At 42.5% G+C, this 12,789-nt stretch overlaps 1 protein-coding gene across 5 annotated transcripts in view; it reads right to left on the bottom strand.

Annotated features, from left to right (window-relative positions):
• Window positions 1-12,789, bottom strand: part of REEP1 (receptor accessory protein 1) — a 109,870-nt gene that overhangs the window by 32,090 nt on the left and 64,991 nt on the right. For all 5 annotated transcript variants that reach the window (XR_006200811.1, XR_006200810.1, XM_042932928.1 and 2 more), the window contains exons 3-5: window positions 11,446-11,522; window positions 3,722-3,842; window positions 592-705 (exon numbers count right to left, since the gene is read on the bottom strand). Coding sequence is in view for 3 of the 5 variants with exons in the window: in XM_042932928.1 (XP_042788862.1) it covers window positions 592-705; window positions 3,722-3,842; window positions 11,446-11,522 (312 nt within the window). In the remaining 2 variants the exon portion in view is untranslated. The remainder of the gene's footprint in view (window positions 1-591; window positions 706-3,721; window positions 3,843-11,445; window positions 11,523-12,789) is intronic.

Below are 12,789 nucleotides of genomic sequence, written 5' to 3' on the forward strand. Positions count from 1 at the left end.
GGATGGAAAAGAGAAGTGATGCTTACATCACAGACCAGAGTTTACTTTGAACCTCCTTCAGTGTTAATTGCGGCTGCTACAGGCATCCTCCTCCTCCATGTCTGTACCACTCACCTCCTCTGGGACCTTGGTTCCTTCCCTCAGGTCAGGTGGGCCACATGAGCTTGGAGCCCACCCACTCACTCAGGTAGTCTCCCCACCTGGCTATTTTGAGTGTAGGTGACTCTCCCAGTGCACCCTGGGAAATTGTAGAGAAGAACTCACTCCCTCCCTTTTCATTTTCTCTTTCTCCCAGGCTTTAGCTCCAACTCAGTCAGAGGTTCTTAATCTGGGACCCACAATGAGTTTCAGGAGCTCTGGGAAACTCTTAATATCGCATACATCATTTGTGCGTGTGTGTGCACACACACAATTTTCTGGGGGTGAGATTCACTATTTTTTCCATCAGATTTTCAAAGGGACCCCCCGAAAAGATGAGGAATCCCTGATTGGTCCTGAGCCTGCCCTGTCCCATTTGTGTGGGTGAAGCAGGGCATGCTGACAGGGTCGAGATCCTCCCATGGTTGTAGTGCTCAGGGCCCCACACAGTACCTTGGAAGCAGCCATCACGGCTGCTGTGGCCGCCACATTCAAGCCCCGCTTCCCAAAGTGCACAAGGGCATCATAACTTCGGTCTTTTGCTTGGACCAGGCAATCATCGATTTCCTGTTGAAGGAAAAACGGAGGCACACTGAGTTGGAAGGTTCAAACAAATCTCTGTTCTTTCTCCCTTCTCCTGAACACTGGGCTTGGCAGCTTGCCCAATCACGGATTCTCACTGGAACTGAAAAGTCACTGGCACTTTGGGGTGTGCGTTCAGAGAGGGGAAGGTAGACGGGAGAAAGGAAGGAAACGAAAGAGATACAGGGAAGTAAAAAAGGAATTTTGAAAAAACAGCCATTTACCGACCCAGGAAGGTTTCCTTCTAGCAACACCCTACGATTGTTCCTGAAGTCCTCTAACCTCCCAGGGAGGCTCCAGGGGTCCTGGATGTAGACAGGCGTGCCATTCCACACACAGCCATCCTATATGACACTGAAGGAACTGAGGGTGGAGAAAATGCCAAGAGTGAAGCCTCTAACCTGAGACTTGCCACTAACTGGTTGTCAGGCTCGGCAAGTGTTTATTTAGCCTTCTGAAAAATGAGGACAGTGATAGTACCTAATTGGTGGAGCACAGGGAGGATCACATGAGATCATTCCAGTAAAGTATCTAACACAGTGGCTGGTTTCAATGGAGTGAGAACCACTGTCATCTTTCTATCTCAAGGGGATCAGGCCCTTGCAGTTCTAAAATTCTACAATTCTTAAGAAGTGCCTGGGTACTTCAGTCAGTCTGACTCTTTGATTTCGGCTCAGGTCATGATCTCATGGTTTGTGAGATCGAGCCCCGCATTGGGCTGTGCACTGCCAGCATGGAACCTGCTTGGGATTCTCTCTCTCCCTCTCTCTCTCTGCCCCTCCCCTGCACGTGTTCTCTCTCTCTCTCAAAATAAATAAACTTTAATAAAATAAAATTCTACTATTCTGTAACTATTAAATACTCTATCCAAATACCTCTCCATGTAAGATATTGAGGGGAGATATTAGGACACAGAAAGAGATACTAGTGCTATTTTTGTTGATAAGGGAGATCATTTTACAGATAATGAAATAAAAGCAGAGATGAGAAGTCATCCAGCATCATCCCCAGGGTAAGAGGGAGGTTGGAAAAAGGATTGAAGTCTCTCTCCTTCAGGGGCAAAAATAATGGTTTACTTCAGATCTGCTTCAACGCTGGCTTTTTCTTTCTGTTTGTTACGTTTGGGTTGTTATCACTGTTGTAGGAGAACAGCTGTTTCGTAACTTACAGTAGCTCATTTCGGAATTCAGTAACACAACGACACCTGGCCTCAGGCTCATTTGAAGTTCAGCACATTAGTGCATTTCCTTTGCTTTGAGGCATATCGTGGGTGAGTCAACCCCTGTGCATTCCTGGTTTAAGGCTTCCCCAGGAAGTCACCACACTAAGTTTTCATTGTGACCCCTGACTGACTCTGGTAGGGATTCTTGGCAGCTCTGAAGTCAGCCACCTTCACTTCAATGGAAATTAGATTGGTGGCTTCAGGGTGAGCCCAGCATCTGGGGAAAGGGAAACGGAAAGAGTAGGGATTTGACAACCAGGGGAAGAGGGAGATCCTATTCCTCAAAACCCACCCTTCTGAGACAGGCAGTGCTGTATCCTAGTTCCTAAAAGGGTTCTCAGAAATGTCTATAGTAGTCTGCTCATGCAATTAACATATTCCCTCAAAGCTTCCCTGAGAAGTCCAAAGTACTCAACTTTCAGAGACAACAGAAATTGATATACAAAGCCACCTACAGTGCTCCTATTTTATGTTAAGAATCATATCCCAATCAGTTTAGAAGGTCATGTAATATAATTAATGAATGATACAATATTGGGCTCAATAATCCCACCCTTGGCAATTTATTCTAAGACAAGAAGTCAAAAGAAGAAATCCATCTCTATGTATTGTGGTGTTCATGAATCATGAATCAAGATCAAGTACAAACGGCTTATGTGCAAACATGTTTAAGATCTCAGACACAAATATTATATGTATATTAAGTGTTTTTGTTGTTTTTAGGTATTTGGGTTTGTTTGTTTTTGTTTTTTTTTGGTTCACTTAAAATTTTATTTTAAAGAAAGGTTTAATAGACTGCTATCCATAAAAAAGAAGTTACCAAAACAAATTAGTGAGGCAGAGGTAATGGATAATGGACTTTGCATTCATTATTGTATGAAACCTTAAAAAAAAAACAACAAAAAAACTATAGAACAAGTCACTGAAAGCAAATCCAGCAAATTAAGTTCAGCGGAGATGTTAAACAAAAAAATCATTTTACAGACAGTGACATTGTCTTATAAGAAGCTTAGGATTAAGTTTCTTTTCAAGAGATAGAAGTTGTAATTCTTACTTGAATTCTTACTTATTACTGACCCTTTCCTGCAATTTCCCCTGTCTTATTTTTTCCATCTCTGACATTAGACAAATCTATATTTTCATTGCCAAGATGTTTGTGAAGTACTTTGATGCAAAATAAACACAAAAGGTAAACAGCATGAACAAATTATTATGACTGTTCTCATTAGTACTTACCAACCGATAATTACAAAAACAGCAGGGATTCCACTGGTAACACATATTGTATCACTGAACAATAAAGCAACCCTGCACAAGAAATTTATTATCTTCTAGTCTCTGTTGGTAGCTGCCTGGGTACACGCTCAAGGCATTTAATCTCTTTATGCCTCCACTTTTCTATGTTAAGTTTTAAAAGTGATTTTTAATAGTCTATGTAAAAATCAGATCTATAGAAGGACAGGAGCTGAGCATGATAAAAGGAAGGAAATTCAGTTTAGGGAGTTGAATTATGAGCAAATCTTTTGTTGTTTTTTGTTGCAAGGTACGCAAATGTTTTTTAGCAAGTAATGATAAATAACATCTTTTTGAGGATTTCACCACTATTTCTAAACATGTCAAAAAATAGATTAAAAAGAAGATTAGAAGGAACAAATTGTTGGGGGCAAATACGGGACAATCTAGGGTCCCCTACAATAAAACACTCTGTCCTTTTTACTTATCACTTTTAAATTTTTTACTCGCTGGAAGGAGTGACAAAGGCTTAGCAGCATAAATTACCTTTTCTTTTGAAGACAGCGTGGGATGTACAAACTTCCTGTATAGGAGGCTGGAGCCTTTTGTGTAGGGAGACAGCAGCCAGGCGACAAATGCTATTTTTAGTTCATAATAGAATGGAAACCTGGAGAGAGATGAGAAAATACACGTTCTGTTAGGTTCTCAGCAACACTGCCTGGGCCTATGAAGGACGAGCCCAGCACCTCTCGTGCCTGCCCAAGGCTGCAAGGCTCCCAGATTCCTCCTTTCTCTACCCATGAAGCTATACGCATACACTTGCAAACACAGAGCAAAAGCCCAAGGCCTCTATTTTTTTTTTTAAGATTTTATTTTTATTTATTTTTAATTTTTTTAACGTCTATTTATTTTTGAAGGAGAAAGAGAGACAGAATGTGAGCAGGGGAGGGGAGAGAGAGAGAGAGAGAGAGACACAGAATCCGAAGCAGGCTCCAGGCTCTGAGCTGTCAGCACAGAGCCCGACACAGGGCTCGAACTCACATACTGTGAGATCATGACCTGAGCTGAAGCTGGACACTTAACTGACCAAGCCACCCAGGCGCCCCTAAAGATTTAATTTTTTTAAGTACTCTCTATACCCAACATGGGACTCAAACTCACAACCCCAAGGTCAAGAGCCACATGTTCTACTGACTGAGGCAGCCAGGTGCCCCCCAAGGCTTCTTTGGAAAGTCTGTTCTTGTTTTCATTTTTTGTCAAAGCCAGCCAGGGATCCAGGCTGTCTCCAGCCATCACCCTGCGGGCTATGCCTGGCAACTGCTCGTGTTTCTTGCAGGGTTCTGCTTGTTTAGGTTGGAGCTGGGGCTCCAGCCACAGCCTGTAGGTTCGGAAGGCCATGTTCCTCTGTGCCCTACATCCAGTCACTCACTCTTCACTTGTGACCAAGAAAGCACAAGCACCTGAAGGCTTTATAACAGGGAGGAGCTGACAAAGAATCTTCAGACTGAGAATAAAAGCCTCCCCTTCTTGGCTGGGACAGGAGCCAAATTCTTGACAGCAAAAAGGATGCTACTCACCCTACGTAAGTCGACGGCAGGCAAAAAGAGCTTGATCTTTTTGGTGCCAAAAGAAAGAAGGGTTCAGGGTGCAGGTAACATACAACTCCAGAGTCTGAAGTCCTGTACACTATTCATTTATGCATCACAGAAACACTGACCAGCACCAACATTTGTCAGCTTGTGCTGAGCACTGTGTAGACAATGGTGAATAAAGAAGACCTGATCCCTGCTCTCTTGGAGCTTTTAGTCTAGCGGGAAACAGATAAGACTTTCTTGCACCCTTGGAACTGATAGTCCAGTCGGGAAAACAGTTTGATCAAATAATCACAAATAATATAGAATAGCAACCTGAGACAAATGCTATAATGGGTCTCTGCCAGCTCACATGGTGCCTTCGTATATATAAGAAAAAGCCACCCCTCAACTGGATGCAGACCTGTGAGCACATGACTAGTGAACGAGCCTTCATTTGAACTTTAGCCCCACTTGCCACATTGGCCAGGTATCTTGCTCTATGAACAACCTGTGCAACAACACTTGGCTGTCCTGATGTGTACTGATACCATGTCTTTTTTATTTTCTATATTCTGATGCTTTGACATCTTGGGTCCTTGCTGACTCTGGAGAGGGTACCCCTCCTGGGATTAACCAATTCCCAAAGATAGGAAACAACTCGCCCACAAGCAAGCCTTTCATATGCAAACTGACCAATCCAGAGCCCTTACCCCTACCACCTCTTTTGTGAGCTCACACTCTGGGCCACTCTCCAGCTGCCCTCACCATCCCAGGGCCAGGTCCCAGCCACCAAAGGACAGCCCCTTCACCCCAGAGCCCACTGAAATTATTCAGTCCAGCTAATCCTAAACATGTTTACTCTGCCTTGCGTGCTCCTTCCATGGAAACCACAATAAAGGTTCTTGCCCACACTTCCTACTTCTGCCTCTTGACTGACCTCAGGGTGTGCTGTGCCTCCAGTTTCTAGGGATCTGTGATTTTTTTTTTTTTTTTAATTCTGGGGAATTTTTTTTTTTAATTTTTTTTTTAATGTTTTTATTTATTTTTGCGACAGAGAGAGACAGAACATGAGCAGGAGAGGGCCAGAGAGAGAGAGAGGGAGACACAGAATCGGAAGCAGGCTCCAGGCTCTGAGCTGTCAGCACAGAGCTGGATGCGGGGCTCGAACCCACAGACTGGGTGATCATGACCTGAGCCGAAGGCGGACGCTTAACCGACGAGCCACCCAGGTGCCCCTAGGGATCTGTGATTTTAACAAACTTCTTCCTTCATGACAGTCATTTCTGCATCTATGTGTTTTACCATACCTGATTAAAACAAATCCTGGGTACCCTTAAAACATGATACTCTGAGGGAAAAGGACACCTGTGCTATTCTGAAGAATCAGAGAAGTAAGTTCCTCCCATGTACCTTCTTTCCCAGCCTCCCTTCCCCCACCAAGGGAGCTGAAAATAAAGAGCAATTTCTGGCAAGTCAGTTCAGAGCCTTCAAGTCTCACACAGGACCCCCAAATCAGCAGCTCCACCCACTCTACTTTCTTCATCCAGGTCTCTGGTCTGTCTTCTTCTGCCTCTGGCAGGCTCTTCCTGGATATTCCCTCAGCAACTCAAGAACACTGTCATGTCGAGATTGTTTAATGTTTCACAGCCATCACAGACAAGAGGCTGAAGGAACAGAGGCATGATTCTCCCACACTCGAACACTCTAGTGATTAATAATGGAGGAAATTTTGTCTTGGAAACAAGTATTTGCCAACCCCAAGGGGAAAGCAAATGAATCTAGCAAGCTCAGGCATCAACACAAGATACACACATAATCCTAAAGGATTTGTCACACGGCAGTGCTTTTGTTGTTTATGTAAAAGATGTGTTTTTTTCAAAACAGGTAATGCATGCATATATAGTTTTAAAAATCCAAATATCCAGAAGAGTATACAACAAAGAATCTCCTTCCCATCCCAGACCCTTAGTCCCTTTTCCAAAAGCAAAATCATTATCAGTAGTAAACTTCAGATGCCTAAGATATAAAATCATGTGGGTATACATGGCTCCTTTATCACGCCCCCCAAATATACACATTAACATTCTATAACCCCTTCCCCCCCACCCCCCACCCCAACACGCAATTAACAGTATACTTTGGGGATTATCTCAAACTGCCTCTGGAATTATCGCACCAGGCCCTCATCAGGTATCATAAGGGGCTCCCAGTTGAGCCACTCAGACCCTGTGTTTCGCAGACACCTTGGGCCCACTTGGTTCCACCAATGCAATCACCACCAACCAGGTCACTTTCCAACTGATCTACCACAGTCCCAGCCTTCACCAAGAAGTGGAGAAGGACCCTGATCATTCCTTAATGATTAACCCTTGAACTGTCCAGAACTCTAGGATGTATTGTTTCCCCTAGGTGCAGGTGCATAGCTCTTGGGTGTATGTGGGAGGTACAGACTTCCACCCTTCTGATGTTACACTTTCACACTCCTGAGGGCTAACTATTTTTTTTCAATTTTATTTTATTTTATTTTATCGCTGTTATTTTTTCCAACCTTTTATCCTTAATATACAGAAAGTTGCACATATTTAATGTATACATTTTGATGAGTTTGGACATAGGCATATACCCATGATACCATCACCACAGGAAGTACATATGTCCATCACCTCCAAAAGATTTCTGTCCCTTTGCTTTTTTTTTAATTTTATTTTTTATTTTTTAAAATTTACATCCAAATTAGTTAGCATATAGTGAAACAATGATTTCAGGAGTAGATTCCTTAATGCCTCTTACCCATTTACCCATAGTGAAACAATGATTTCAGGAGTAGATTCCTTAATGCCTCTTACCCATTTAGCCCTCTTACCTCTTACCCCCCTCCCACAACCCCTCCAGTAACCCTCAGTTTGTTCTCCATATCTATGAGTCTCTTCTGTTTTGTCCCCCTCCCTGTTTTTATATTATTTTTGTTTTCCTTCCCTTATGTTCATCTGTTTTGTTTCTTAAAGCCCTCATATGAGTGAAGTCATATGATTTTTGTCTTTCTCTGAATAATTTCACTTAGCATAATACCCTCCAGTTCCATCCACGTAGTTGTAAATGGCAAGATTTCATTCTTTTTGATTGCCAAGTAATACTCCATTGTATATATATACCACATCTTCTTTATCCATTCATCCATCGATGGACATTTGGGCTCTTTCCATACTTTGGCTATTGTTGATAGTGCTGCTATAAACATAGGGGTGCACGTGTCCCTTTGAAACAGCACACCTGTATCCCGTGGATAAATGCCTGGTAGTGCAATTGCTGGGTTGTAGGGTAGTTCCATTTTTAGTTTTTTGAGGAACCTCCATACTGTTTTCCAGAGTGGCTGCACCAGCTTCCATTCCCATAACTATTTTCTAAGAGGGTTGGACAAGTGATGGAATTGTCAAATTACATGCAATTAATGGGTATAGAAAATTTCTGGAAGAGAACACAAGTAACTTTTAACAGGGGTGCCCCTGGGGAGACAGACTGAAGGCCTGGAGAGAGGAGGGACTTACTTTTTGGTGTACTGTTTCAATTTCATTTTGCCATGTGATATAGTATTTTATAATTGTTAAAAAAAAAAAACTAAATTAAATCACCTGTAGAAATTAGGAAGCAAGCCACCGTCTATCTGTCCTGTGACCATATACAATTGCTGTTTACATCAAGATAGAAAGTCTTAACTATGAAGAGAAAACTGCCCCAGGGGAGGGGCGGAGAGAGAGGAGTGAGGATGAGTGAGGAGTGAGGGGCCATCTCCAATCTTGGAAGTGAACCAAAGTTAACGATGCTCCCCAGGAAGCCAGAAGGTGCTTCCAGGAAAAACAGCAATCTCTCTCTTTCTCTCTCATTATAAAGAGAGGTCAGAGCTGCTGAGCTGGTGTCCATATCCCTGAAAGGGAAATAGGGGCTCTGTCTGTGTGATCAGCCTGTTCTGCGCCATTCCCAGAGCAAGAAGGAGGAAGGATTAGGAAGATTCTGCCGGAGGACAACTATGACCTATAATGGCTGGAGGTTGGCAGAAAAAGAGAAAGCAGTCTGAGGGCATGACCAGGCTGTAGGATAAAGCCGGCAGGGAAGGTTCCCAACCTCTTCCCTGCAGAAGCAGCACTAGGGGGGCCAGGAGATGGGCAACACCTTCACTTCCCACCCATAAGCCACCTGGGCAGCTACCACTAAGATGGGCCAGATGAGGCCTCCACGTGGATCAGGAAGAGAGGGATTCTACCCATACCTGTGCACACATGCCCAATACACCAGGTATCAGAGGCCCTCCTGTGGTAGGCAGAATTTTGGTCCTATGACTTTCTCATTCTGATGTTACTCCCAGACTTTGTTCCCTTAACATGGTAAAAGGGATTCTGAAGAAGTAACTGAGATTATTAGTCAGCTGACTTTAAGATAGGGAAATTATATTGGGTTATTGGGGTAGGCCTAATCTAATAACATGATCCCTTAAAAGCAAAAGCAGAGACCTTCCTCTGGCTGGTAGCAGAAGGCGGAGATTTGAAGCATGAAAAGGATTTGACACACCATTGTTGGCTTGAAGACGAAAGGAGGCACGCCAAGGAAATGGGGACCTCAGTCTTACAGCCACAAGGAACTGAATTCCGCCAACAATCAAAATGAGCCTGAAGTAGACTCTACCCCCCAAGTCTCCAGATAAGAGCCCAGACTGGCCCACACCGATTTTGGCCTTGTGAGTCCCTAAGCAGAGGACTTAGTTGATTCTACCTGGACTTCTGACTCATAGAAACTGAAATGATACATTTCTGTTGCTTTAAGCTCCTAAATTTGTGACAGTTTGTTACAGCAGCAATGGAAATCTAATATACTTCCCAAAATCAAAATCAAATCAACTCCAGAAATAGTTGCTAAGCATTTATTAGGTATGAAACTCTAAAGTTCTGGGGCCATGGGTAAAAACATAGTCCAGCTACCAGGGAGGGGCACATCCATCATTAGACTGGATTTTCACTTAGTCAAAAGCAGTGAGACTGAAATGCCAATGTCCCTGAGAAAGAGCTCGTAAGACTAACACTATCCCCCTTGAAGTTCATGAGGAGGGATAGGAGGACAGGAGGCCACTCAGCACCAGGCACAGGACATTGTTAAGAGGGAAGACTTAGCCATGAGGTGCTAGCCATGATGCTTAAATGACTATACAGTCCTTCACTGGGCCTAGCCTGTTGCTCTCATCTCCATGGGACACAGGAGCCTCCCCAATGCAGCTCTGAACAATATGGGGTCTGACTCGTACTGCCAGCCCCTGGACCTGGGGAAGATGAAAAATAGCTCAGCAGAGCTCTTTCTTCACTCCCAGAGACTCAGCCCCATCCTGAGTCTGTTATTTATCTGGGGGCAGGGCAGTGCAGGATGGCACAAACTTGTTAAATTAGGTAATCCACATTTCTTCCCTACAGCTTGAGGCCACAATGGTTAAGACATCTATTTCTCCCAGTGGAAGTGAAAGCTGGGATCCCTCAGGGAAGAAACTATATACTAAGGTCATTAAGACCACTGATTCAAAATAGGATTCACAGGGGACGCCTGGGTGGCTTAGTTGGTTAAGCATCTGACTCTCGGTTTTGGCTCAGGTTGTGTTGGAGAATAAATAAATAAACTTAAAAAAACAAAACCAAATAGGATTCACAGAAACAGTGTTCAGGTCTGGCCCTTGGCCTGTGACATCCTGGAGAATAAATTCATACTGCTCCTTTTTGGGTATGGACTTTCTCCAAAATGGAAATATTTTTACTATCTTCTCCGATGATAACTGATCATGGTATAACATTTATGCAAAACAGCAAATACAAAACTAACCCCATGATTCCAAGTTGCAAAAATACCTCTGGTTAACTGATAGGTATTTCCAAACTCCTTTAATATATATTCACATATGTACAGAGAAACCCAGGCCCTTTCAATGTAAGTAAGATACTATATATTATTCATAGTCTCTCTCACCTAAGAAGATACAGTATATCAGTACACAGACCTAGCTTACAATTTTTACTTGCTCCATTGCTGTAATAGCTGCATTGTTTATAATGGGAAATTTTTTTTCATCCAAAGGGGATTGATTAAATAAATTATGGTCCATCTATACCATGAAATTCCATGTGGCCATTGAAAAAATATGTAGATCTATTTATGCTTATATGAAAGTGTTTAAAAAATAAATTTAATAAGCAAAGTGAGAACCGTTACATATACTATAATATCATTGTTTAAAAAAGAAAGAAATATTTAAATAAATATTTAAAAAGTATATACAGCTGTAAATAGTAGTTATGGTGAGAGTGAATGGTGTTTGAGAGAAACCCAGTTTTATTAGGTAAGGAGAAACTTTTGTATACTGCTTTCTTTGCCTTTTTTTGACATCTGAATGCTTCTTTACTAACTCCATTAACTGAGGAACTCCTTATTCTGTCCATCATTATATCATTGTATTTTAAGAAAAATACCTGCTCTTATAAAGTCACTGAATAAATATTTACTTGAAGACTTTATAGACTAATTTATTAAAAATATCCCAGTTAACATCCTGCACTTGCTTTTCTATTCTGAAGTAAGGTTTGAGACTGCTTTCAGACCTTTCCCATCTCTCCACTGACACAAGGCAACATCTTCCCTTGAAAAGTCCCAGTTCCTGGAGTAACTTACCAACAAAGGAAGATGTCGGTAAATGTCTCTGCTGTGGTGAAAAGTGCAAATATAATCCAGTACATCATCCATTTGACCTGTTGAAAGAGAAAGCAACAAAGCTAGTAGAAAATGTCAGGGCTAAATAGCCAGCTGCCCAACATCAAGAAGAAGAGGAAAAAGTGGACAATGAGGTATGTTCCGGTAGTATATCCAGCATTTGTAACCCCTTCTCCCTATTCTTCCATAGCCCGTGTCCAGTTCCACTCCAGGCCTTGGGTCTGGAGGCAAACACACTTTTTCCACAAGTGATCCAGGCTCCAGGTCCAAGTAGTCTCTGGGTGACCTTCAGTAGCCCTCAGGTAAGCTAGGGGGACCTGCAGACCAGGAGTGACTCAGGATTCAGTTAGGCCATTTTTTCCAAGACTAACACCAGGTTAGTAAACTCTCCAGAGTTTACACTGGAGAGACACACTTTGGAAAGAACTTTAACCAGATGAGACTTTCTGGAATGTAATGGTGGTCACTTAAGAGAGCTTTCCTGTGGAAAAGTCTCACAACTCCTCACAGAAACTGGATCGTTTTTAAAAAGTCTCTCCCACGTGAACATCTCTATCCATTTCAACTGCCTCTCTCCCCCAGTAAAGTCTTTGTCACCTATCTCCTGAACTACTGCAAGAGTCTTCCGACTGCTTCCTTTGTCTTAGGGTTTCCCCCCGCTCCCACCAACCCATCCTATAAACAACCTCTATACTAATCTCCCAAAACCAAAAACTTATCAGACTACTCCCTAACATAAAATCTTCCAGACTGCAGAATTAAGTCCAAATTCCTTAGTCTTCTCCTTCTAGTTTCTGGTCATGGTGGAGTGAGGTATTTGACTAGCTTTCCTGCCAACAATGATAACAAACTCTAAACAAAATATTTAATTTTTTTAATGTTTGCTTATTTTTGAAAGAGAGAGAGAGAGCACAAGTGTAGGAGGGGCAGAGAATGAAGGGAACAGAGGATCTGAAGCAGGCTCTGCGCTGATACCAGTGAGCCCGATGTGGGGCTCAAACTCATGAACTGTGAGATCATGACCTGAACCAAAGTCGGGTATTTAACTGAATGAGTCACCCAGGCACCCCTAAACAAAATATTTAAAAACAACTGTTTGAAGGTACTAGGAAACTATCAAAAGCTGGCAGAAACTGGAAGGGATTTAACTCTTAAAATAAGGAAACCACACCAGGATAGATCCATGTTAATGTGGCTGGGAACAATCCCCAGCTGGCAAATCATGGGGCAGATAGAACTCAAGAAGAAACCCATAGTCCTTTTCTTTTTCTTTTCTTTTCTTTTTTTTTTTTTTTTTAAAGAGAG

Source organism: Panthera leo, chromosome A3 (genome assembly GCF_018350215.1).
Source record: "Panthera leo isolate Ple1 chromosome A3, P.leo_Ple1_pat1.1, whole genome shotgun sequence".
Taxonomy (NCBI): domain Eukaryota; kingdom Metazoa; phylum Chordata; class Mammalia; order Carnivora; family Felidae; genus Panthera; species Panthera leo.